A 26,162-nucleotide genomic window follows, 5' to 3' on the forward strand; every position below is an offset into this window, starting at 1 on the left:
GTGTTTGATTCCCTGTCTGACATTTTTTTTCACACTAGAACATATGCATCTTTGAATTTTCATATCTGTGTATGACTTCTTACAATTTAGACCATTATGTGAATCTCAAAATGACTTTTTATATCTACGCTTTTACTTATATAGTTCCTCATTCATTTTCCTTTTAAGGCCATTATGCCTGTTGACTTGGAGTTGTTCTATTTTTTACTCATCTAAGAATTGTAGACTCTTCCTGTTTTGATTTAATATGATAGTATATATATTTGTTACAATTTTTACTTAATTATAATTTTTAAAAATTTCCTTTAAATATTTTTTCTTATAATAACATAGCTCACAGCATGTATTTTTATGGATGGTATCTTTTGTCTTACTTGATGATACTTCTTAGAAGTAAAACTATGACAGGATTACTCAAAGCATGGCAGAACTAACTGACAAAATTGTTCATTCTGTCTAGAACCTATCCATCCCCACCCTGAAAGGGGCTGTTCAGATCTGTGAGAAGCGCTCAGTGAGGATGCTTGTCCAGCACATTTGCATTTACATGTTTTATGACTGCCAGTGTCATCCCCAAGTTTAAAGTTTCAAAATGAAGAATTTGACATAGCATTTTAAAAATAGTTTTGTTAAGATTCAATTATTCACCCATTTAAAGTGTGCAATTCAGTGGTGGTTGGTTTTTTTGTTTGTTTGTTTGTTTTTTAGTGGACTTATGGGGTCTTAAGATAACTCTGTGTTTAACATTTTGAAGAACAGACAGACTTTTCCAAAGTGGCTGCACTTTACTTTCCCACCAACAACGTATGAGGATTCCACTTTCTCCCCATCTTGCCATCAGCTGTTGTTATTTGTCTTTTTAATTGTAGCCATCCTAATGGGGATGAAGTGGTATCTTGTTGAGATTGCGATGATATAGTGTTTTAAGTAAGAGATCTCTTTATTTCTTTATATGAATATTGGCCACTAAAAAACAACTAGTTTCCATAGTTTCTATATATTTAATCTAATTTTAGAACTAAATATTACATATTGATATGTTAAGTAATGCAATGTCTTACAGATACCCTATAATATTTATTATTTTATTGATCAGTTTAACTATTTTGCCTCTTTTTTTGTCAGAAATAACTGTGAAGTGTCTCATGTTTGCCCAGAAAGAATCAAATGAGTTACATAATATAATAATTGTAGTATTTGGTCAAGCACAAGGCCTGTTTGTGGGAAGTTTATGTTTTGTTTTGTTTGAACTTTACCACTAAAATAACTTTGACTTAAAAAAAATTTTTTTTAAGCTTTTGGCTTTAACTATTCAGCATGAGAAACCTGACTTAGAGGAGCAGAAAACAAAACTATTACAACAGGAAGAAGATAAGAAAATACAGTTAGCCAAGCTTGAGGAATCTCTTTTAGAGGTAAAATTTAGTTATTCAGGATGTTTTTTATATTACATTTTTTAATGAATATAATTAACGTTTTTTTTAATTTAATAATACCTTCTACATGGTTTTGTTTTGTCAAAGACATGTCAATATATATCTTAAAATCAAAATATGAAGAGAAAAAAGTAGATGTCTTGGAATACAAGATCTTAAGAAGTAATGCTAATTAATGTCTAAGACAAGTGATTTTTAAGTACTACTCTCTTTGTACCATATTATTTCACTAATAATTATTATATGCTTAGAATTTCAAGCAGTATTAAAATGTAGCATGACATTATGATTTAATCTGTAACTTTGTTTTTATTTTTATTAGATAAAATTAATACATATGCAATGCTTTGATATAGCATATAATGATTTACTCTGTCATTCTCATAAGCTATAAAATGTTGAAATTCTCTTAAAATAACAAAAGTTTTTGTAAACATCAAATTAATGATGGCTAATATGAGCTGCTTTTAATTGGTTATTTTAATATGTATGAAAATGTTCACATTATTTTATTAATTTTTGCTTCAGACACTTGCCACATCCCAAGGGAATATTTTGGAAAATAAGGATTTGATTGAATCTTTGAATCAGACGAAAGCAAGCAGTGCACTTATTCAAGAGTCACTTAAAGAATCTCACAAACTCCAAATTTCCCTTGACCAAGTAACTACTTCCTTTTTTTTTTTTTGTGATCATATATCATGTTTTCTTAAACTTTATGTTACTATGATTAAACAGTATAGAGTCAGGGGAATGACGATTACAAAAAAAAGAAAGCTCTTCAGAAACCGCAGAGCCATGGGTCTGATTGATCCTGCCGTAGAGGGGGGTGAGGTGCTCAGGGCGCCGAGAAGGACTGCCGGCCCCTGCTACTTCTGGCGTAACATTACCTCAAGTTCTGAAATTGAAAATGAGAGTATTGAAAATGACCGTTAAAAGCATCTGTGCCATTCCTGGAGCTTTTTAAAATTAAGGCATATTAAATATATTGAGTTGTAGGGTGTCTTTTCCTTTAAAAATATTATCTTCCCTTAAAATGCTATGGCCTAAAATGCTTTTTGCCTTTCTTTTGATAATCCCTTTTGTAAAATTCTAACCCAAGTTCAAAGCAATACGTCTTTTCTTTTCCTACTTTCTAGTGATTGAGCTTTGCTTGGAGGCAAACAGACACCCAAACAGGGAGTGTTCCTCTGACTTCCCAGGCTCCAGCCTGACCTGGGCCCTCACTGAGGACATCCTTTCATTCTTTGACAATCGTCTCAGTGACCTCGTCACGTTTTCCTTTCAGTATTTTTCAGCCCTTGTCCAAATTGTACACTTAAACATAATTATTGTTTCACTTGGGAAAGCGCTCTGTTGAAACCAGAATACGAACAGATTATAGCCCGCTTCTAATCCAGCCGCTGTGTTTTCTCTACCAGGGCTGAACTCGGCCGGTGTTGTTACACCTCTCATTTTATATTTTACAGCACAGGCATGTTGAACCTCCTGGCCTTTTCCTTCTGAGCAGGCATCACTGAGTCACACCCATAACGTTCCCAGCGTCACGTTTGTAATCCTGGTGCTCAGATCAGAAGGACTCCTGAGAGTCCCATCTGGAACCTGAGGCCATTTACTTCCAGAATTCCTTCCCGTCCTTTACAGAGGAAGCCCCTGTGCTCATGGGCTTGTTCTGTGCCTTCACGGAACAATGCTGGGGCTTCCTTGGTGAATGCGGACACCTGTTCTGGCCTCTGCTTCCACTGCTGTTCCTGGTGGTACCAGCCCCCTCCTCCCCCGACTCAGGGTTGCAACTCTCCTTTCCTGCAGTGGTATTGATGCCATGCCCTCTGGCATCACCTAAACCGCTTCTCTCTTGAAATACAAGATCGCATTGTTTATTCTCTGATCATAATTGCGTACCTTTCTCCTTGCCTTGTCCGTCATGCAAGTGCTCTTGGTCCTCTGTATGGTCACCCGTGAACCACTTCCTCCTCTGTCATCTGCGAGCTAGAGAATTCTTTAAATACATTGCCCTCAGTTTTATAAGAATGAGAAGAACTAGATGGTATTATTCCTTGTAGTCATACAGTTCTGTGATTTGTTGCACTCGCTGTGTAGGACTAGTGAGAGCGGCTAGCTAGGAACGGAGTGGCCTGCAGGTGGCAGGAGAGCGCTAGCACTAAGATGTTTTCCCACCCACCCTGTGATCCACAGGAGCGGGACGCCTACCTTCCTCTGGCTGAGAGCGCCAGCAAGATGTACTTCATTATCTCTGACTTGTCCAAAATTAATAACATGTACCGTTTTAGTTTGGCTGCATTTCTCCGACTTTTCCAGCGAGCTCTGCAAAACAAACAGGTAGGCCCTCCGTGACCCCACAGCTGATACTGGGTAAGAGAGATCCCTTGAGTAGGTGCTTAATTTAGAGGAAGAATTTCCTGAGAAAACTTGTTTAGAATTCTGTTTTAGAAGACCACATGTAACAATTTTAAACCTTATTTAAAGAAACTAGCTCCTTAATTGTATTTTATGTTCTTAACAAACTATCCCAGTATGACAGTCATCTTAACGGAAATGATTTCTATTCTGAGTACAAATTAATAAGTAATAGATTATCATTAAAATGGTATAAAGGTAAGAAATTACTACATAGTCTCATTCCTTGGAAAAAACAACATTGAAAATTTCATTGTTCATCTTTGTCGTTTGGGGCTGTGCTACCTGCCAGGTATTGTAGTTAAGGAGGATAGGGGAGTATCCTATGCGTCATCAAGTGTGTGCGCTAATAGAGGGAAGCCTATCTTAACGGATATAAATGGTCTTAACCTAAAGGTATCCCACTACACTGTGTTTACAGTAAGTATTAGTACATTGCAGACAACTTTCATGCCATAAATGGAAACCTGCACAATATTCTTGACGATCGTGAGGCTGTACAATGTGAGCCCTGTGAGCACGTGCCGCGTGGTGTTTTCCTGATTGTCTGTGCTGAGTATCCTTGGACCCCAAACTTAGCAGATCAGACCGTGCCGTGTGGTGTTTTCCTGATTGTGCTGAGTATCCTTGGACCCCAAACTTGGCAGATCAGACCGTGCTTTTCTTAGAACTCCCATGAGTTCTGTGGGGAGTTTGGTCAGGGCTAAGCAGAGATGGCTGACCTCTGTTTCACAATGTTTGGGACCTCAGCTGGGACGTGAGGGGAAGAGAGGGAGTGGGAGGGCAAAGCTCCCCTTGCAGGCCTGGTGCCTGGGGTGGGGGCTTGGTGAGGAGGACTCCGTGCTGGGCTTGCTCACAGCACAAGAGTAGCGGATTTCTGATAGGACATCTTGGGGGCCTAATGTGCATTCCAGTCCGTGAGGCAGAAACTGTTATAAGTCAGCTTGGGGTCGATGTCACCTTGCGGTCTGGTGTTTGGCGGAAGCAGTCACAAACCTGCCCATGATCGAGAGGGTGGGGGAGGAGACCGCGCCTCTTGACAGAAAGAGGTCAGAGAGCGTGCTTATGGTTTCAGACAGTGACAGACATTTATGGTTTCTCTTTTTTTCAGTGGGTTGCTTCTGTAGTTTTCTTAAATTCCTAAACTTGGAAGACTGGGACCAAAGTGCCCGTTTGTAGGCTTTCTGACAAATCCCGTCTCATTACCTTTGGAAACATGTACTGTTGGTGTATTGAACTTAGGCAGTGAGAGCGCCTTTTCCATCTTCATCTCCACCAACAATGGGTTATATATATATAAAATAATGTGTGTGTATGCAAAATTTTTGCATGAAATTTCTTATAAATTACTTAGAAAGTATACAATAAGTTCATTTTAAGCTCTTTCTTGTCCTTTAGTCAAAGAATATTCCTGTTAAAAGTCAGTGACTTTGAAGGAATATGAGAACTGATGAATAGGTTAGCAGTTCTGCGTGAACCCAGTGAGAACATTGGTAATTTTGTGCTCTTTACAAAAGTGCGTAGCTCAGTGTCTCCTCGGAAACCATTGGTCTTCGATAGTGTGGCTATTGAATAAGATGACCTTTGCGTGTGTGCATGTGTATGTGTGTGCGTGTGTGCACTTGAATTTATTTTAAAAATCAGTATAATTTTAAATATGTAGACTACAAAACTTGCTGTCCAGTGTGCTGGAGATCATTAGGTCTTGTACCAGTGTACAGTCTTTCTCACGATAGAGTATCTTTTAGTGGATCCAGGGTTCCGTGTCACACGTGGTCTTCGTGAGGGAGTAGTGACAGGGAGAGGCTGTTTCCCACGTGAGCTCTCAGGTAGGACAGGTGCCACCAGAGCCGGACCGAGGTCTGCTGCATCTGAGCACCAGCTCGTGGGTTTTTGTGCTGCTGTCACACACCACCCTGCTTATCCTGGTCGTGTTTCTCTAAACTGATAATGTTGTCTTACGAGGTTTTTTTCTTGTCAGTTATAATCATAAGGAAGCCAAAAATTTAGCCTAAATAGGATACCAGGATTGCTCTTTTCAAGGCATGTATCCTCCAAGTACTCCTTGAGGTGAGATGTAAAACTCCTGTCACACGTAGGGAACCAGACCAGCCTTGACAATGTCCTCCGTCCCGTTTCTACACCAAGCCCTTCTTCAATAAGCAGGGGAAATAGCCATTAGTGATATTTTTCGAATCTTACCAGTCCTGTACAATGGAAGTACAAAAACAGATAAACTAAAAGTGCTATGAGTCCTTAACTAGCATCAGCATCAGAGTTATTGTTCATCCTTAGTTAACATGGAAGGCGTGGTCTAAGATTGTTTAGGTTCTTATATCGAGGATGAGAAAATCCTGTATTGGGTGGTTCTGGTCACTCTGTTATGGGGCTGGATTGTCATTATAATACAAGTAATGAAATGAGTTTAACCCATACTCGTATAGAAGTATTTTTAATGCTGTTAGGTCTCAAAGTGGTATCATCAAATTCAATTCATATTGTATTATTGGAAGTTGACTATAATTTTCATTTACTGATGCCTTAACCCTGTGCATTAAAGAAAAATACATCAAATGTTTTTATCGTATTAGTGTACAAATTTAATGCACTTCTTTGTTTAGTCCCTTGAGTTGACAAAGAGTTGTCCCAGAACCAGCTTTGAGTCTGGAGGAATAGTTTATTAGAGTGGGGTATCATTTAAATGTTATAAATTTCCTAATGGTTTTTTTTTAAATGTTTTAAATTTCCTAATGGTTTTTCACTTTTCAAATTGGAATCTACAGGATTCTGAAAATACAGAACAGAGAATCCAGTCTCTTATCAGCTCATTAAAACATATGGTCTATGAGTATATATGCCGTTGTCTATTTAAGGTAAGAAATACTGTTTTTTCACTACCTGTACTTTGATTTAATGCAGTATTACAGTCAAATTGTATAACCCTTTCCCTGCTGGAAATGTATTCTTTCCCAGCATGATGTCATTGCTCAGTAGAAGGTCTCACAGCATTGTGGGATCTGGTTGTGCGGGAGGAGACTGACAGGTGAGGAGGGGAGAGAGAGCATCACTTCCCCTACACAGTTGTTAAAATAAAAAATATCTCTTGACATTGCCAGTGTCCCCTAGGTTGGGGGTCAAAACTAGTTCCTACTCCTGGCATTTGGAAGTAAACTGATGCCGGATCCTGAGTATGAAATCTGTTACAGATATCTTGTATACAAGGGCCCCCAAGGAATATAAAATGAAATGTATTTTAGAAATTTTTTGAATATTGTAGAAAACAGAGGCTTTTCACTTAGGATTTTGTTTTAAGTACCAGTCTTTGGGTATAGGTTGGTTTAGGTTGAGGGAGAGCTTTGTAGAGGCAATTAACTACATGAGAGAAATAGAGTTATTATGGTCCAGTTATGTAGGGTTCTTAGAAAATCTTGGAAAAGATATAGTTAATACACTCTTTAGAAAGGGACAGTAACTTTTATGAGGAGAGACAAAATGTTGATGATCTTTACTTGAGACAAGGGGTATTATTGGAAGCTCACAGACCTATAGTTGGGCATTTCTGTAGGATGTTTCTTTAATGAGAACTGTGGAGATATCTACATAGGTCTATAGACAGCATATATGTGTATTTTGGAGGTCTTATGGTTAGCTGTCCTTCTAAAAATCACCTGTTTGGCCCCCAATTTTAATTTGTATACATGAGGAATTATAAGCAGATGATCTGGGGCATCTGGGTGGCTCAGTCGGTTAAGTGTCTGCCTTTGGCTCAGGTCATGATCCCAGGGTCCTGGGATTGAATCTGGCATCAGGCTCCCTGGTCAGTGAAGAGCCTGCTTCTCCCCTCTCTCTCTCCTTTCTCTCTCTCTCAAATAAATAAATAAAATCTTAAAAAAAAAAAAAAGATGATCTCGAAGTCCATTTTGTCCCTAAAATGTTATGATTTTAGATAGATATGAGGTTGGCATCTCTAACATTTGTATAATGTATTATTGCTCATTAATACTTAAACATTTTTATTACACAGACACAACTTAAAATATTTTCTGGAAGAGTTTCAAACTTTATGGAACTATATATAGAAAAACTGTAGAGAAGAGCCCTTGGTCATTTCTCCCTGTTCCGATGCTTCACTCCATTAGAGTGAACCAGTCCAAGGCGCGGTTGGTTCTCTGTTGTCCATTTCCTTTCTCTTCATGTGCATGTGTGCAAATACATCATGTTTTTTTCTTTTCCTTACTATGTATTTTGTTCTGTTGCATCTCTTTTGTTGTGACAGCTCCAGAAGCTCTTGCCATAGGTAGAAATATGTTAACCTCGTTGTTTTTAGTGATTGTGTGGTATTCGTAATATAGTTATATGCTGTGTTATCTACTACTGTGTTGATAGATATTATTTATATATTTTTTTACTATTATGAGTGACTGAAGTGAAATTCTGTAAAACCACTTTTATGTACATAGGTATTTCTATTCATTAGATTTCTTCATGGAAGTATAATTGCTGGTCCAAGAAAACATACTTTTCAAATTTTGTTGAATATTATCAAATTGCCTTCTATAAGTTTTTTTATCAGTTAATAATGTTACCCAGAGAGCAATTAAGGTATCTCCTTCCTTGTATCCTTGTCAACCCTGGATATTATTAGTCTATTTTTTATCAAGTTATGGCTTATAAATATTTTTCATCTCCTCTGAGTTTTTATTAAAGCTCCTTATTTTTACTTCCTCCCTTACTTGCCGTGTTTGTTGATTTTCTTGGTATTTTAAAGAATAATAAGCTTTACTTTACAGAACAAGTCCACTTTATTGTAATTGTTTTTAAATTTTTTAATCATTGGATTTATTTTTTGATATGTTATGAATTTTTATGATTAGCTTTTGAATGTAGCTTTAATCCTCCTTATTTTTCTAGCGAATATATTAGAGTTGCAAAGTTGCATTTCGATCACTCTCCTAATAATATATTTAATGCTTTTTTTACTTTCTTTTCAAGACCTATGTACTAAAATAGTCTGTGATTATCACGGACCTGCACTTACTTTAAGGTGCCACCTAAATCCTTATGAGACTAGATACGTTATAAATATTCTTGAAAAATGTTTCAGTGGAAAGATAATACAAACTTTCATATTCACTCCAAAGATTAGTAGCTGATTAGGAATTTCATGTTTCTGACCTATATGTTTGTGACTCTGCTTATGTATTCTCTTTCATTTTTAGTAATATCTTATATTTACTGATGAGATTTAAATCCTTATGTCGTACATTTTGTGATGTAATTAGGGGAAGATCTGTCACATGTTCAGTGTCAAGACAATTTAATCTATCAGTGAAGGTTAGTTAGGGTCACTTCCTGTAATAAGACATGGAAGTGAGGCTCCAGCCAGCGGTTTATTGCACGAGGGGAGAGCTTGGAAGGTTGAACACCCTCGACAGTGTAGTGCCCAAGTGGTTTTTTATTGCCTGTCTTGAGAAATACTTTTCTGTTGTGAACAATTACACTCGCTTTTAAAAAGCTGTCATGTATAATTCTTAAGACATATTTTAATTGGTGATGGAATATCTGGTTTCTAATATTCTCATTTCTCTATCAGTAATATTAAATTTATTTGGTGTGAATTCAGCATTCCATGGAGTTTCAGTGTTGAATAACAATTTGGAAATCATATTAATTGTAAAGCAATGAGGTACATTTCTCAAGATTTAGCATTATAATCTGAATTAGGATGGAACCGATTTCATATTTTAGCAAAAGGTTTTTGGATTTTTAGCAGTCAGCTTCCCATTACAATGCCTGGCGGTTTCTCTTGCTGATGTTGCTGTTGTGTTGGTAACAGACAGAGAGACAGTGAGAGACCCTGAAACAGAGGCTGGTTATTAGTATTCACATCACACCCAAGGGAAAGCAACTTGACCTGCAACAAAAAATGATTGACTTGTTTTGTAGCAGAATATTTAGACTTTTAATAAACTAAGCCAAATGGAGAAAGCTGTTGAGCAGTTTCACTTGAGCTTATTGGCTCTGCCATTCTTCTTTTTTTCCAAGAGATCAAAAGTGTTTATTTCAGTAACCTAAGTTGTTTGGGTAGGATAAGTAGCATATTTAGTTCCCCAAAACTTATGAATATAATGGAACTGTGTACAAGTTAGTGCTTCTCCATATCATTTCTTCTTCCCAGTTTATCATTTGGAATAGATACAAAATAGTGGAAGTTGCTGTTGGAGTATTAAATAATTTCCACGTATATTGGATGAGAGTAGAGAAAAGGGCTGGAAAGAGGGTATGGAGAGCATATACTCTGAGTGCTTGCCCTTCCTCGTGGAAGTGTTCCCTAAGAGAGCTCTGATGTGCGGCAGCAAGACTGTGTGGGGAGGTATGAAGAGCTCACCTCACCTCCCTCTTCGAAGGAATTTGCTAGTTGAGTAAAATACAGATGAATCATACATTTTAAAAATAAAATAACAGCGTCTCGGGATTGTATTTATCCAACAAATCATTTAATTTGGATTCTGGTATTTTTTTCTGTCAAAGTATGTTTTCTTTTAACAGAAAAGTGGAAGTTCTCTGATTGGATGTTTATAAATTTTGTAACGTGTTGCTATTAAAACGAATCCTGATAATTTGGATCATTTTCTTCTGCTTAGGAGATTTGGAAACTTAGCATTATATCTAACCCTTTAGACTTTCTGTAAGTAGAGCTGGATTGCATAGGCTCGTTCATTAGGATGCGTGACTTAGCGTGAAGCACAAAGGCGAGTACTCGAGCTCTGTGCAGGCTTCACGCGGCAACATGGGTTTTACACTTGCCTCGAACGTACTGACAGCGATGAGTAGAGTAGAGCACCAGTAAAAGGAACAGATTTCTTATTCTTTCTACTGCTTCTTAGTCTCTGAGAATCATGAGGTTTATAGACTATTTTTAAGGTAAATTTCCTCTTCAATGCACTATTATGTAGTATATCAGGTTACTGTAAGCGGCTGGTTATATCCGTCCCCTTCCAGTGTTCCAGGCACTGTGCAACTACCTTACGTGCGTTGTTATTTAATTCCTACAACAGTCCCGTTCTGGAAAGGAGGAGATCAGGATTTAGAGCTAGCACCTGTCTGTAGGCTATTCAGATGTGGTGGATGGGGAACTAGAGTTTAAACCCACTCTGCTTGGTGCCGGAGACTTAGGCTGATAGGGTGTGAGTGAGACAAAATTGTTGCGTCTGGAAAAGTGAACTGCATCCCAGCTAAGAAGTGGACTTTAGGATTTCCGTATCTCATAGGAATCCGTACTAATGGTTTTACCCTTTGTAAACATTGATGAGCGTATGTGATGATGGAGGATGGAATGTGTGGCTGATCTATACTGTATGGTTGTCTCTCAGGATTTTTCTTCATCTAATTATGTCGATGATCAGTTGAGACTCTGCTTATTATATATCCCCTCGATATTAAAGAATTTTGTAATAGGACCTAAGTGTAATGAGATAAATTGACATTCAACTAAAACACCTAAATTTTCTGATCTGATGAGCAGTGCAGATCAAGGACTTAAGAGGTACAAAATATTTTCTCAACTGGATATTGACAGGTTTTTTGTTGTTATTGTTTGAAGTAAGTGTTTAGACCGTCCATAAGCTTGATTTATTCCTTCTTAATTTGACTTCAGTTTATTTGCAAATAATGTGTTCTCACAGCAAATTGTATTTTTAGGAGTATTTTTGAGTCATAATTGTTCTTTATTATAATATTATTATTAAATACTTATTGCTAAGAGGATTCATTGGTAGAGCTGGCCACCAGATGGCTGCCAGCGACAGCTTCCTCGGCCATCTTCGGTGGGGAAAACCATCGACAGAGATCCTGGTGAGCCTGGTTTAGGCCATGGTACCTTATGCCATTATCTGTGAAGGATATCATGGGGTTGGCTCAGCTGTGATTATACGTTTATCCCTAAGGCCATGATGTCGTCTGGGACCAGAACACAGAGAGAAGGGGAGCCACCATTATCCATTTATTGACTGTATATTATGTGGCTTATTTTTTGCCGACATTTTGGGGCCTGGCCTCTGTAATAATCAACAGTTAGCTCACTGACTGCAGCGGCTAATCTGAGAATCAGAGTGGCAGGGCCTTGCCTTTTCTTCATTAACCCTGGAGACTGCATTATTTTTCCTTAGGTCAAAGGAAGAAATGGCTAAGATAAATAATACCGTGAGTGAATTTGTGTGTATATATTACCTTAATCCTTATTTCTTTACTTTAAATGGAGGATGCATTTTAAATATCCATTGATGTGTAAATTAAGCATCTTAGTGGCTTATATAGCCAGTCACCATTCAACCCCAAATCTGAATTTTTACTTTCTGAGACCTAAGAACACTGCACATCTCCCCAGATGGCATGTCTTGCTTTTTATATTTCTAAGTCACATGGGAGTTATTTCATACACATGGTAGTTGATTGTAACTTTTTTCCACACCTGAGCGGTGGCCATCTGCTTAAAGTTTTTCTACTTTGAGAACTTTTTTTTGTTTTTGGTTTTGGGTTTTTTTAGTCATTGACTATGTTATGGTTGAAAAACACATGGTTTTTATTTATTCACTTAATAAGCATTTGTCGAGTACTTGCTATATACATACTTTTATAAAGAAAATTATTCTTCTGTAGTGTAATATTCAAGACACTGAATCTTTCCAATAGAGGGGTCACGTGCTGGTCATCTTTAGCCTCTACAGTTACTCCATGTGCAGACCTACAATCATAAGCACCTACTAGATGTAAAGCATTGTGTACCGTGTGGGAGAAGCCAAAGAAAATGATTAAATTATACACTGGTGGGAAAGATGGTGCTTGAGTAGATGGGTTTTTGTTGTTGTTAATAAACATTGACTGTGTTTTTTAACAGAAATGAGATAAGCATATTTTAGAAAATTTACAAAATAGACTGAAGAGAAAAAGAAGAAACCAAAAATAACCTATAGTTATAAAAATAAATCACTGATGAAAATTGATACCAGCTTTCCAAGTTTTTCTGCAGATATATATCCATATATGTTTATATAAACATATTGCTCCTCCTTCCATAGTATGGGCTATGCTGTATATATTGATTTGAATATTATTTATGATAAACTTTTGAACACTTAGGTTGTTTCAGTTTTTCCTCCATAATAAAAAATCTTGTATTAAATATCCTCATGTCATATCTATGAATACAGTCATCATCCCTTTGCTTAACTTTCTAGAAATGAAATGTCTTGATTTAGGGGCATATAGAATGTTCTGGATCATGTAAGCATACACAATGACAAATTGAAGATTCCTAGTGCAGGAGGTTGATCTTCTTGGTAACGGCTAATTCAGACCTCAAATTTGGATTTCAGCTAAATAAACTTACATTTTTTAAATGAGATGTATCTAATGACCAATCTTCAGCATTTTCTCTAAAGCTCTAGGTACTACTTTCTCTGTCCATCCCCCCCACAAGTTGGAAGTGGTGTTCTGTGTAGGTACCACCTGAATAGTCATTTCTTATGTTGGTAAAAGTAGATAATTGAAAGAACACCGGTTTTGTGAACTGATATTCAGGACTATGCTTTTTAAAAAACACAAATTTAGAAACCGCAAGATAACATCTGTTATTCTTTTCAGGCTGATCAGTTGATGTTCGCTTTGCATTTTGTCCGAGGCATGCATCCTGAGCTTTTTCAAGAAAATGTAAGTGGGACTAAAGGAGGAGAATGTTAGAGTTACATAGAAGTTTGGTAATGGGCAGATTTAGGGTTAGAGCCGAAATTTAGTCTGCAAATTATCTATGAACCTATTAATTTTTTACTAAGTTAGGAATTTGGTGTAAGACGCTGATTTCTATTTCTCCCCTCTGGGTAAGCCCAGTACTCAGAAGGGACGGTCAGGCAGAGTGACTTACCACAGTGCTTCTGGACCGTTCTGAACCGCAGTCCCCTGCTTGTCTTCCTTGTGCAGGCGGTGCAGCTGGCGCGCATGCGAAGTGAGACAGTCGGGGTATATAGCCGCCTTCTGTATTCCCTTCGCTGACTTGCTCCGAGTCAGCATCAGAAGCTGCCTGGAGCCCGAAGCCTTATGTTAGTCTTTTTTACGTGTAATTTATCTTCTTTGTCTGTAACTTTATTTCTCGTCTGCCCTGTCACCCTCTCCAACTTGAAAGGAACCTTGTTCCATTTAGAGCTAACTAATCCATCTCTGTTGTGCTTCTAATATTTCAAAACAAATTATTTGTAGATGATTTTCTGGTTATGATGCCATTATCATCAAGTGAGACTAGAGTACGGGGTGGGAGAGAATAGTGTATGGACAGTGCAACTTTGACCTAGTAAGTAACCTTCACCTCTGCTTGGTCAGATTCCATGTCCTGGATTCTCTTTGTTTGAATACTTGAAAGAATACAGACCTTTCCCTATGCCTGTTTTCTGTCTTTGTTTCTAATTCCACGTGCTCTGGCTGACTTGTATTGTTTCTCCTGAATTTGTTAATTTGGCTCCTTTTATTTCTACCATTACCTTTGATGCCTTTCCTTCCTCCTGTATCATGTTTTTTACCAAGATCAGTACGTTCCACACTGTGTAAGATTTAATATTCCCTACTTTTCCCTGTTGGAGTGTACGTAAATATAGGGAAAGGAGAACATTTTTCTCTGACTCCCACCTTAGTAAGAGTAATCATTTCTATTCTATTGTGACTGTAATTTCAGTAAGAGAAGTGAGTGGTCATGCTGGGTGGAGGCAGGAAGTAATTTTTTTTTTCTATATTGCTCTCAAATTTTGTATGTTTTTTTCTTTATTTGCCGACCAGTATGAAACAAAGAATATGACAGTGCCCATTATTATCTGGGGGAGGTCAGGGTGAAGACAGAGATTTTCTTGGAGCACTAGATTCTATAACCTTGGATCAGTCATGATTCTGTGGATTAATTTAAAAAGTGAATAGTGGCAGTCTTCTCCTAATCTGTTGGAAAAGATATCAGTGGAAGTACTTTTCTCTATGTTTTCCCAGCATACACAATTTTTAAATTTTTGGTGCACTTTATTGTTTATCTGTTAGTGAAAAATGGCATGTAATGGGACAAATTAAGACAAATCCTGCCTGAACATGACATAGAAATTTTTAGATGTCGAAACATTATATAGGGAGAGAAATTGTATTTACGTTTTTTGCTTTAATAAAATTATTTCTCGTAGTTTGCATAGGAATGTGTTATGTTGGTACATGAACTCATTCTTGATGTTAATGTTGTACCAGAGGTGGGAAGATGTGACATGGGTTTTATTTTTTTTCCATGTCCTTAGAAAGCTGCACTGTAAGTCATTGTATAGGGAAATTGAGAAAACTCAGTTAACTGGTTAGTATATTTATATTTTTTGTTTATTCGTATTTTTATTCGATAGGAATGGGATACGTTTACAGGTGTGGTTGTTGGAGACATGTTGCGGAAAGCTGTAAGTAAAAATAAAAAAATTATTTCACTCTTAGGGAAAATAGTTCTGGCTTTGACTTCATGAGATGTTAGTTGCTTCAGAGGAATTTTAAAGTATTGTTGAAATTATACTTTAACTAGAGGAATATATCCTTGCCTCTACTATCGTACTGTAAAATGGACCTAAATAAAATTTTTTGTCCTTAAAGACATATATTCTTATGAGAATAATGCTAATTAGATACTAAGAAACTAATACAGTTTCTTTCAGTATATGTTATATTCCAAGAACACTTTATATAATCCTGAAAAAATAAAATTTGTGTTATGACTAGGAAAACTCTCATATAACTGAAGTTTAAAATTTATTTTAAATTTTTGATAACTTCATTCAGATTTATCTTTTTCTCTAATTTTCTATTTGAACTTGGAATGAATAATATTTTTCTTCAAAGCAGCATACCCAAACTGTAATGCAAAATCTAGATTATGTCTGAAATGCAAGATATTATTAAAAATAATGTAAAATTTATGGCAGTTATTTATTACAATTTATTACATCTTTCTGAAGTTTCATAAAAGGTTATGCACAATGAAAATGAATGCAACATTTGTGCACATGGTTATCTATACCTTGTTACGTAGAATTTTACAATAGTAAAATAAAATGAGCTTTTCAAATTAGTCCTTGTAAAATTAGCTAGTCACTTGTTATTTTTTCTAAGTTTGAATTTTACCACATATACCAAAGAGAATAATTGCTCTCACAAAGGACTCTCAGCAAAGGATCCGTGACCAGCTCCCGTCGTGGATAGACCAGGAGCGAAGCTGGGCAGTGGCGACACTGAAGGTATTTGTGACTTTCCTACCGCGGGGGATGTTTAAGCTTCTTCTGTGTTTGAGTTACCTGTTGATTTTTTACCTGCTCCCTACTCATACTTAGTGTTGATACTGCTGTGAATATGCCGTCAAATCCCTGGGTAAAAGGGTGTCAAAGAATTATTCTATTCTGATGAGTCCTTTAATCCTAAATTAAATCTTTGATTCAACATATATATATATATATGTTATCACATATGTAATATATATCCTATATATATATATATATATATTTATTTATTTATTTATTTATTTATTTATTTATCTTCTTTGTCTGTAACTTTATTTCTCGTCTGCCCTGTCACCCTCGCTCCAACTTGAAAAGAACCTTGTTCCAGTTAGAGCTAACTAATCCATATATATATCTCCATATATATGGAGATTCTGTGCTATGTATCCAGCGGGGATGGAAACATAAGTAAACAAAAGATCTGCTGGGGACTGTGGAGGCCTTATTTACAGGATAATTCAGGGTTGGTGACGAGAGGAGAGGCAGTGCAGTGCGATGCTGAAGAGGTTCAAATTCAGACTGTTTCTCCTGCTTTTATGCATCTTTGAGCTGTCCCTCACCGCAGCTCCCCTCCATCTGCCATTGCTCCCCGGGTTTGACTCTCAGTATTCGCTGAGCTTTGCTGCAGAGCCTCTGCTTCTCATCTCACATCTTTCTGTTTCATTGGATCCTTTATGTTTTAAAGTTGGCTTCTAATTCAGTTTTTTACGCTCTATAAAACCTTCAGCTGGCTCGTTATCACTCACAGGATAAAGTCCATCGTCATTTGCATAAAAGATAAGACAGCCCATGACCTGCTCCTTGCTCACCTCTTCTGTTCTGTCTCCAGTCCATCCCCACATGTTTCTTGCACTTACGGTTCCTGTTGTTACCCCTCTACCTGGAATGCCCTGTGGCTGTGTTTACCTGTCAAACATCCATTTCCCATTGGAGGACTTCTGTCTCTTCTGTTGGCATATATCTTGAACATTCCTGAGTCAGACAGTGTGTCTGCCTCTTCTAGGTTGTAAGTGCATTGAGATTAGAATCTGGGCCTTGTGAAACATGATGTCCCTGACGTTTTGTGCAAAACCTGACTCATACGTTCCTTTGGTTATTCAGTAAGTGCCTACGATGCTCCAGGTGCATAGTTAGTTTTCTGTTATGTACTCTTTTTGGTTGCACAAATTAAGGTTACGAGTGGACAGGCTAATGACAAAATAGATGATGTAAGTTTTGCATTGTTCATATAGTCCATTGAGTTAAAGTATTTATTAAATATTTATAATATGCTGGTTGACAATGGAAAGCACATATGCATAAAAGTCTTTGTTCCTTCTTTCTAGGAGTTTGTCACCTGGTGAAACACTTTTGATGCAGTTATAAGACCTGGCTTATGAACTCCTAAGGGGGAAAATTAATAATTATTGTTTGAACAGTGGATATTCAGTCACATTTGGGGGAAAAAATCTTATGTTTGTGACCTAAAAATTGTAATGATGCTTTTTCCCCCCCACATGCTAATTCCTAGTGAAGTAAAGAAATGCAAAATATTTGGGGAAGACAGCTTTCCTATTCAAAAGAGGTTTATAATACACATTAATGTTTTATTATCAGTTTATAAAACATTTGTAGTGGATCATATTTTTTTTTTGTTTTTATTTAAATTACGGTTAACATAGTGTAATATTAATTTCAGGCATACAATTTAGTGATTCTATGTGAATTATCTTATTTAGTTATCAAACCAACACTAAAAGACGTATTATTAAATTCTCTTTTTACTGATGAGAAATGAAAGTCAGTAGTAGTGAGTTAAATGAATGAGCCTAACGTTTCTTTTTAATTTAACACATACTGTTGAAGATCCATTATGTGCCAGGCAATCATATTAAATACATGTATTGTCTTACTTTATCATGACAATAAGCTGATGAGGCCATAATTATGCCTGTTTTAGAAAAGAGGGACGCGAGGTGAAGAGAGGCTATTTGAGCCAGGATCAGACAGGTGGGAAGTTTTGGAGCTGTGATTTCAGCTCAGGCCTTTTGACACCAAAGTCGAAGCCTTCAGTGTCTCGATTTTCCAACTACAGGGTTTTCTTTCTCTCTGTCTTCCCCGACTCCCCAGCTCCCCTCCCCCCCATTCCGGAGTATGAGGTGGGTGCCGAGGACAGGGGCGTGGGCCTGGGGAAGAAACACGGTTCAGAAGCCCAGCTGCCAGCGGTTCTGTGTCTGAAGTCAGGCCTCATAGGTCCTATCGCGGGGAACGAAAGACAAGACAAATAGACTTCTCTCAGAATCCATCCGGAGGTTTCTTCTTTCTTCCCCTGCTCTGTACAGCTGCTGTCCCGTGACAGTGGCACAGAGTAAAGCCCACCAGAATAGCTCGCCATTACTGGTGACTGCTGGTGACTTACTGGGTCCACAGCATTCTGCAGACCTGGAAAGTCGATCACCTCACTGAGTATTTTCAACAACCCGGTGAGGTAGCGGCTGCTACTGTCCTCACCTGACGGATGAGCAAAGCAGGCACAGCGCGCTGTCACTTCTCAGGGATTGGAAACTGCGTGCTCCCCACTACTCTGGACTGCCCGTTTCCATGAGTCCTGTTGAGTCAAGTCAGTAGGTTCTGCTTTGTTGTCAGTCGTCTTCCTCGCTAGTCATGTCCTTAGTGCCCACGACTGGGGAGCACAGTGCCCGTGGAGGGACATGTAGATGTTTTCTGAGAGGAAGAGCCTGCGCTGAGCACAGCTGCACTGCAGAGTCTGATAAGTACTCGCGGGTGATATGGTTGGCGCCACGCTGAGTACAGCCCTGGGGACGTGACCAGAGTCTAACGGAAAACCGGCACGCCGCCTCATGGCCTCAGATTCCTGGCCAAAACATGCTTGCACAACGTGTAGCATAAATTGGTAGCAGTAGGCCCTTGTACACTAATTGCCACTAAATTTAGTAGACTACCATCAAGTGTTAGATTCTAATAGGCTTAGATCACTTATTAAAAATAATTAAAGTGAAATGTACTTAATTTTCTGCTGTATAAGTTTAATTTTGGTTAACTTAGATAATGAAATGTGGACAATATAATGGGTTGTTTGGAGATGAATATAGCTACTTGGATGAAGCACCCTTAAGTCCTTGACTAGGGTTGTGTTATGTGACATTCTGGTACTACACATGCAGGTCTTCCAGACTCACCATTATTTCCATAAAAGTTCTCCGTCTATACAGGGTTACATTTCTGATCTTGTAACCCACTGTTGATAAAAGTTTGGAAGAGAAGCTGCCAGAGGGAAGGGGGGATGGGCAAAGTGCATGAAGGGGAGAGGGAGGCAGGCTTCCGGTTGCAGGACGAGTGAGTCACGGGAGTAAAAGGCACAGCACGGGGACTGCAGTCAGTGGTGTTGTGATAGTGTTCTGGGGCGGGGGGCAGCTGGTGCTACACGTGTGGTCAGCACAGCATAGTTTAGACATTTGAATCACTATGTTGTGTATCTGAAAATAATGTAACATATACATTCAAAAAATTATACTAAAAAAATTGTTTTTTAATGGGCAAAGGACCTGAACGGACATTTTTCTGAAGAAGACATACAAATGGCCGACAGATACACAAAAAAGGTGCTCCACATCATTAATCATTAGGGAAATGCAAATCAAATCACAATAAGATATCAGTTCACAACTCTTAGAATGGGTGTAATTGGAAAGACAAGTGATAACAAGTGCTGGTGAGCTTATGGAGAAAAGGGAAAACATGTACCATTGGTGAGAATAAAAGTTGGTGTAGCCATTATGAAAAACACTATGGAGATTCCTCAAAAAAGTAAAAATAGAACTACTGTATGCTCCAGCACCTCCACTTCCTACTTCTGGTTTCCGTTTACTTGCAGTCGCACGCGCACCCACGTGCTTCGATCTGCTTGTTGCTCACCGCTCAGCGTCATGTCTGTGTTTTAGATCGCTCTCCCCAGTCTGTACCAGACCCTCTGCTTTGACGACGTGGCTCTGTGGCGGACCTACTATCACAGTTCAGTGTGTGAGCAAGAGTTTCCATCTATACTGGCAAAGAAAGTGTCCTTATTTCAGCAGGTGAGTTATCTAACTGCCTAAGAATATCTGACCTTTCTGTTGTCATTCAGAAGCCATGTTACAGGAACAACTAGTGTTCCTGTGGGGAAGGGCTCTCTGCTCGTGCTCCTTACCCCCGACCTCGACATCCCTGGCAGAGTTGCTGGTCGGGAGCCTCCCGCTGTGGCTGTACTTACCTCCCCCACCTCGCCTCCCCCAGCGGGTGACTGTGCCGCAGAGACAAGTCTTAGAGAAAGACACTCCCCTGTATGTGTGCGGGTTCTCCGCTCACTTCCCTGGGCTGCGTCTATGGAAGAGATTTCAGGGTGAGGAACAGGGCTTTTCCCCCACTCTGTATCCCAACAGACCAGTGGACCTGCTGATGGGTTCCAGGCAGAGGCTGAGCGCTGGTGGGGGCTCCGGGCCGGGTATCCAGGTCTGAGACCCTTGATGTGGATGTCTTCCCTCGGCTGCTGGCGCTTCTGTCCTTGTGTCTCCGTGCTGAATGCCACTTTACCCAGTGCGGTTTAAAAAAAAGAAGGAAAGAAAACTAAGAAAAGCTTTATTGGAGATCTTAAACATCTAGGTATATACATAATTGAGCATAAGAAGAGTGATTTGAAAATTTTAGGCAGGATTTTGGGGCCTCTGTTCTCCTGTCATCAGAAGTGCGTTACTTAGGTGCCCTTGTTTTCACCTGCCATCTGGCCCCTCGTTAGAGACTGAAGGCACCGCTGACCCCGTGGCTGTTACTTGCTCACGGTGACTGCTGACGAGAAGTTTGAGGAAATCCGTGGATTTTAGTAATACTCTCACTAGTAAACACGTGTTTCGTGTATACCTCTTGTGGCAGTTTGTGTAAGTCAGTGTCGTGGAGCAGCAATCGGTGCTGACACACGTTAGTAAACATTTGTCTAACTCACCGCCCTGAGCGGCTGTTTGAACTGCCTGCGCTCTGCTTGCAGGTTCTGGTGGTGCAGGCCCTCAGACCGGACAGACTGCAGAGCGCCATGGCTCTGTTTGCCTGCAGAGCTCTGGGTAAGTGCGGCTGGGGCCCGGCCACTGACCGCAGCTCCTTGTTCGTCCTGGACGTTTACTCTGTGTTGACCTTAGCTGAGAAGGTTCTAAGGTCTTTTTCTTCTTTCTGCTTATCTTAAAACCTCTGCTGAATTTAAAAAAAAAAAAAAAACTGTTGTTGGATGTGACTGTACTTAATGTTGTATAAGTCTGGTGCATAGTTGAAATCCTATATTTAGTTACGGTGTTTGAAGTTTAAATTATTTTGTGGTGACAGTCCTTTAGACATTTATACATTTGTTCTTAATTAGGACTTTAAAGCAGGGAATCAAATGTTTGTCTTAGATAATTAAAGTAGAACAGAGAAGTAGCCATAGTCTTGCAGGGAAGGGGGGGAAGCCTTAAAAATGAATTATTTTTGTTCTACAACAAAAAATGAAGGATTTGTTTGTCTCTTAGGTTACAATCTGTGCAATCCTTTTTAAAAATCTCTCAGTCTTATCAGAAAGAATGAAAAGTTATTCATTTGTAAATGAACTATACCGTGTTTTGATTTGCTCAAGAGAATTTGGAGAAACTATGTTAAGGAAAGACTATGTGAAGTATTTTAGTTGAAGTATGGAGTCATCCAAGAATAGTGAATCTTTATTCTAAACCACAGGAAGTTTGGAAGTGAAAAATCTGGCATAAGTAAAAGAGTATGCTGACATTTTTTTTTTAGAAATCCTCCATTTCTTTTAACATTTTATTCATCTGTGAAATTTTATGTGGCAATTAAAAAAAAATTTTTATTAGTTTGTTTTCATTAAATTACAATTTCTTATATAAACAAGCTCAGCAAAGAATTTTAGGAAATTGAAAAAAAATATACTGGGTGTTCCATGCTCCTCACTGGAAATCTTTGCTGAGTGATCGCTCTCCTGTTACCTTGTAAAGTTGTTAGTGTTGACTATAGCGGGTCCTGTTTTGAGAAATTGTCCCAGCTTCAGTTTTCTCTCGTGAACACTCTCTCTCATGTAAACTCGGGTGTTGGTGATGATCTGATGACAGCTGACACTCAGACTGCTCTCACGATACACTGCGCTCATCCACTCCTTTAATCCTCAGGGTGGCACGATGAGGGCTGTTTCTAAATGTCTATTTGAAGATGGGCAAACGGAATCACCCAGCTAGTAAATGACAGAATTCAAAGCCAGCTGCATAGTTCGTGTTCTTACTAAACCCTCAGTTTAGAGGGATAGTTTTGGCAAGTGCTCACTTCGGTACAGTCACTCCATACACACATCCGTCCCCGCCCTCACCGGATGTGTTAGTTTCCTGGGTCTTGCGTGAGTGTCACAGACCAGGAGGCCGCAAGCAGCAGTAATGTGTTGTCTCTGGGTTTTGGAGGCTGGAAGTCCAAGGTCGGTGTTTCCGCAGCGCCCTGCTCCCTCCGAACCCTGTAGCAGAAGCCCTCCTTGCCCCTCCCTGGACTCCGGTGGTTTGCTGGCTGTCTGCTCGTGCTGGGCTTACAGCTGCTGAATCCGAATTACAGGCGTTCTCCCTGCGATTCTCTTTCTTCCCATGTCTGATTTCTCAGGAGGGCCCTGCCCCAGTATGACCACACCGGAAGCTCAGTAATTCTGTCTGGCGTGACCCTGTTTCCATGTCAGGTCACACTGTGAGGTGTTGCGTGGCGGCTGTGGCTTCTCCACCCAGCCCACACATGACGGCTGTCTCCTGTTTCACCCTGTGGCAAGCACGCATGTGCACACATGTGTAGGCGTTCTGAGGTGCCTGCCAGGCCCGTCACTCGGTTGGCTGCTGGCGGGTCTGAGGAGGTGCCTCTGCACCTGCTTGGCTTTCTCTCCTCAGGCAGGAGGGGGTGTCTCCCCGTCCATCTCTGGTGGGCTGCCTATCTGCGGGACTGTTCATACTCAGGCCTGGCAGAACGTTTATCCCCCCCAGTCCTGGTTGCAAGTGCGGACGTGCATCTCAGAGTCATTGCGGTGAAACGGGAAGAGCTAGAACCAGGACTCAGAAAGGAGGAGGCAGGGCTGACCTCTGTGCCCGCAGGTCTCGTGGACTCTTTCTTGGTCTGGCTCTGCACGTTCTCCCTCCGCTTTTCTTCCCTCTCTCCTCTTCTCTCTCTCCATCTTTGTGTCCCTGTTCTCTCTTTCCTGCCTGTATGTTGCCCTTAGTGTCGGGGTTTGTGTGTGTTCTGTGCATAAGGCTGCCGACCTCCTGGGAGAGCATTTAAAGCTCATGATGAGAGAGAACTTTCCCTCCTAGCCTCACCTTCAGAATCCCAGGAAGGACTCTACTGTGCTCGGCTTGGGTGACATGATCCCCTCCGCATCTAATCCTGCCAGAAATACGTGAAACAGCAGTTTGCCCCCAAGAAGTCCTGGGTGAGGGAGGGACTGCCACCAGAAACGAGGGGAGAGCTGCTGGTACCAGTCAAATGGTACCCATTCTGATGAGCTCACGTGTAAGTGCTTTAACTGGTTCTCATATTGAAGTAGTTTGGTAGTTGAATCATTCATGTATAAAGCACATTTTGAGAGTCTAAGAGTAACAAGTATCTAACTTCTGATTGTGGAAAATGAGGTGTTTGAACAAAGATGTTAGTGTCCATGTTAAAAGATACTCAGGAGCGTACTTGTGACTGAGACATTTAACATGTTGCCACGTGTGGACACACATGGTAAGTAATAACTGTATGGTAGGCGTATTTAGTTAATAAATATGAAAACTGTCCCTGTATTTGGCTCTTGGAAGTCGGCTGATGGCAATAGCCTTTTACTAGCATTTTTGAGAAAATAGAAGCAGTGAGACAGGAGTTCTGCACTTGTCATCATCAGATCTTCCAAGTGGCTGTACTCCCCCTTTTGTTACATGAGTGACGGCCTTGCTTCTATGGAAGGCCACCCCGATGCCCCTTTGTGTTTTATTCCTGCCATTATCTTCTTCTCTGTCAGCAGCTTCACCTCCTTACGTGGATCTTAGTATCACCTGTCCTACTGATGTTCCCCTCTCTAGCTGCTTCTGCAGCAGGATGTGTGGGCAGTGTGTCCCTCATGAGAGACGGCAGTAACCCAGTCCCTCAGCTCTGCTTCTGTGTCCTGCTCGCTCCGTCTGTGTGTCTGTCCCTGCAGTCCCACGAGCTTGCTCTCATTACATTCAGCGGTGGTCTTGCACCGTATTATGGCGTCCAACAGTGAGTGACTTCTGTGCTTCTGGCTTATTTCGTCTCTCAGCAATGCTGCTCTTTCTTCTTCCTTTAAATGTTGTCTACTTTCTTCTCTTGGTGATTATGTTTCTTCTTTCAGTCCTCAGCCCTTTCAGGCTATTCCTTGTCGTTTTCCTGCATGTCTTTGAAATGTTGCCTCTTCTTCCTTCCACTACATCCTTAGGTAAACTCACCCCGTCCCTGGCTTGCAGTGCCATCGGTAAATGACTGACTCTTTGATCTCCTGTTTTTAGCCCTGACCTCCTCCTGGAATTCTAGACTTATATATCCAAGTGCTTATTTGATGTTTTCACATGGATGTCGTCTTGCAAATTTAACAGGACCAATACAGAACTTTGGACTCAGCTCTACCAGTATCCACTCAGTTGCTCAAACCAAACACCCAGAACCCAGAAGAAACCTTTCTCTTTGTTCTTTACTTCCCACACTCCATCGGCCGGCCAGTTCTTTGGCTCCATCTCTAAAATTTGCTCTCAGTTAGTTTACTTTGTGTCGTTTGCTACCAACCGAACGCACACGATTGTCCTCTCTCACCTCAGTCACTGCGCAGCTTTGGCTCTGTCCTCAGCATATGTTCAGCATCCGCTTCTCACACCTGCATCACCATCTCCCCACCTTGTTTAAGCCACTCTCTCACAAGCAGGATGACTGCTCTGCAGGCTTTGTTGCTTCCCCACTCCCAGTTTATTCTCAACGTGGCAGCCGGCGTGCCTTTAAAATACCAGGTAGGTCGCATTGCTCCTCAGTTCAAAGTCTTGTGACGGCACCTCATCCTTCCTGAGTCCTTACTGTGTCTTAAAGGGTCTTAGGTCTTCTGGTCCTTGTTCCCCCTGAGGTCTCATCTCCTTCCACTCCCACCCTCTTCCAGTCCTTCCCAACTGTGATAGCCCTTTTTTCCTCTTCTTCCAGACCCCCAGCATGTTTCTGCAATCTCAGGACCTTTGCACTTGCTGTCCTTTGTTCCAAGAGAGCTCTCTCCCTCCCCCATTATCTTCCCAACTTCTCTGCTCAGATGTCATTTTTTTCGGTGAAGATTTCCCTGAGTACTGTGTATAAAATAACATACTCCTACTCCTTTACCTTGTTTGTTTTCCTCCGTAACGATGACTACCATCTGACATATTGTTATTAATTGTCTGATCTCCAGCTAGAATATAAACCACATGAGGGCACATATTTGTGTTGTTTATGGCTGTGCCTCAGGCCTTAAATAGCTTCTGGAACTGAGGCGTGGAAATGTTTGATCTTATTTGGTCTCCCTGCTTGAGCGCTCGCTTCCTTTCCAGTCTGTTCTCTTCGTACAGCTGTGTAGTCTTTAAAAAACTGAAACCAAATCATCTCCGTTTTTGCATAAGATCTCCAAAATCTTCTCAAAACACTTAGGATAAACTCCAGATTCCGTGTATAAGCTGATGAGACTCCGCTTGGCTCTCCGACCCCATCCTGTTCCATCCTCTCCTGCCCCTGGGCGTCAGCGCCGAGACAGCCTCAGCACCTTGCACCATCGATTTGCTCTGTGCTGTCCTCTTTTTTGGGGATTCTTTTCTGAAGACTTTTTTAATAGAGGGACATCTTCCAATGACCTAATAGTTCTTAGTTCTCCAATAGTAAATATTATTATTCCCTTTAATACATTTTTTTTTTAGAAAAAAATATTGTTTTAAAATTCAAGTAT

General features: G+C 39.9%; 1 protein-coding gene across 2 annotated transcripts in view; it reads left to right on the forward strand.

Moving 5' to 3' along the window:
- Positions 1-26,162, forward strand: part of DYNC2H1 (dynein cytoplasmic 2 heavy chain 1) — a 299,368-nt gene that overhangs the window by 130,975 nt on the left and 142,231 nt on the right. For both annotated transcript variants that reach the window (XM_026505886.4, XM_026505887.4), the window contains 9 exons: positions 1,296-1,415; positions 1,965-2,099; positions 3,633-3,776; positions 6,638-6,727; positions 13,497-13,562; positions 15,269-15,319; positions 16,070-16,147; positions 20,128-20,259; positions 21,204-21,276. In XM_026505886.4, coding sequence (XP_026361671.2) covers positions 1,296-1,415; positions 1,965-2,099; positions 3,633-3,776; positions 6,638-6,727; positions 13,497-13,562; positions 15,269-15,319; positions 16,070-16,147; positions 20,128-20,259; positions 21,204-21,276 — 889 coding nt within the window. The remainder of the gene's footprint in view (positions 1-1,295; positions 1,416-1,964; positions 2,100-3,632; positions 3,777-6,637; positions 6,728-13,496; positions 13,563-15,268; positions 15,320-16,069; positions 16,148-20,127; positions 20,260-21,203; positions 21,277-26,162) is intronic.

Source organism: Ursus arctos, unplaced genomic scaffold (genome assembly GCF_023065955.2).
Source record: "Ursus arctos isolate Adak ecotype North America unplaced genomic scaffold, UrsArc2.0 scaffold_22, whole genome shotgun sequence".
NCBI lineage: Eukaryota > Metazoa > Chordata > Mammalia > Carnivora > Ursidae > Ursus > Ursus arctos.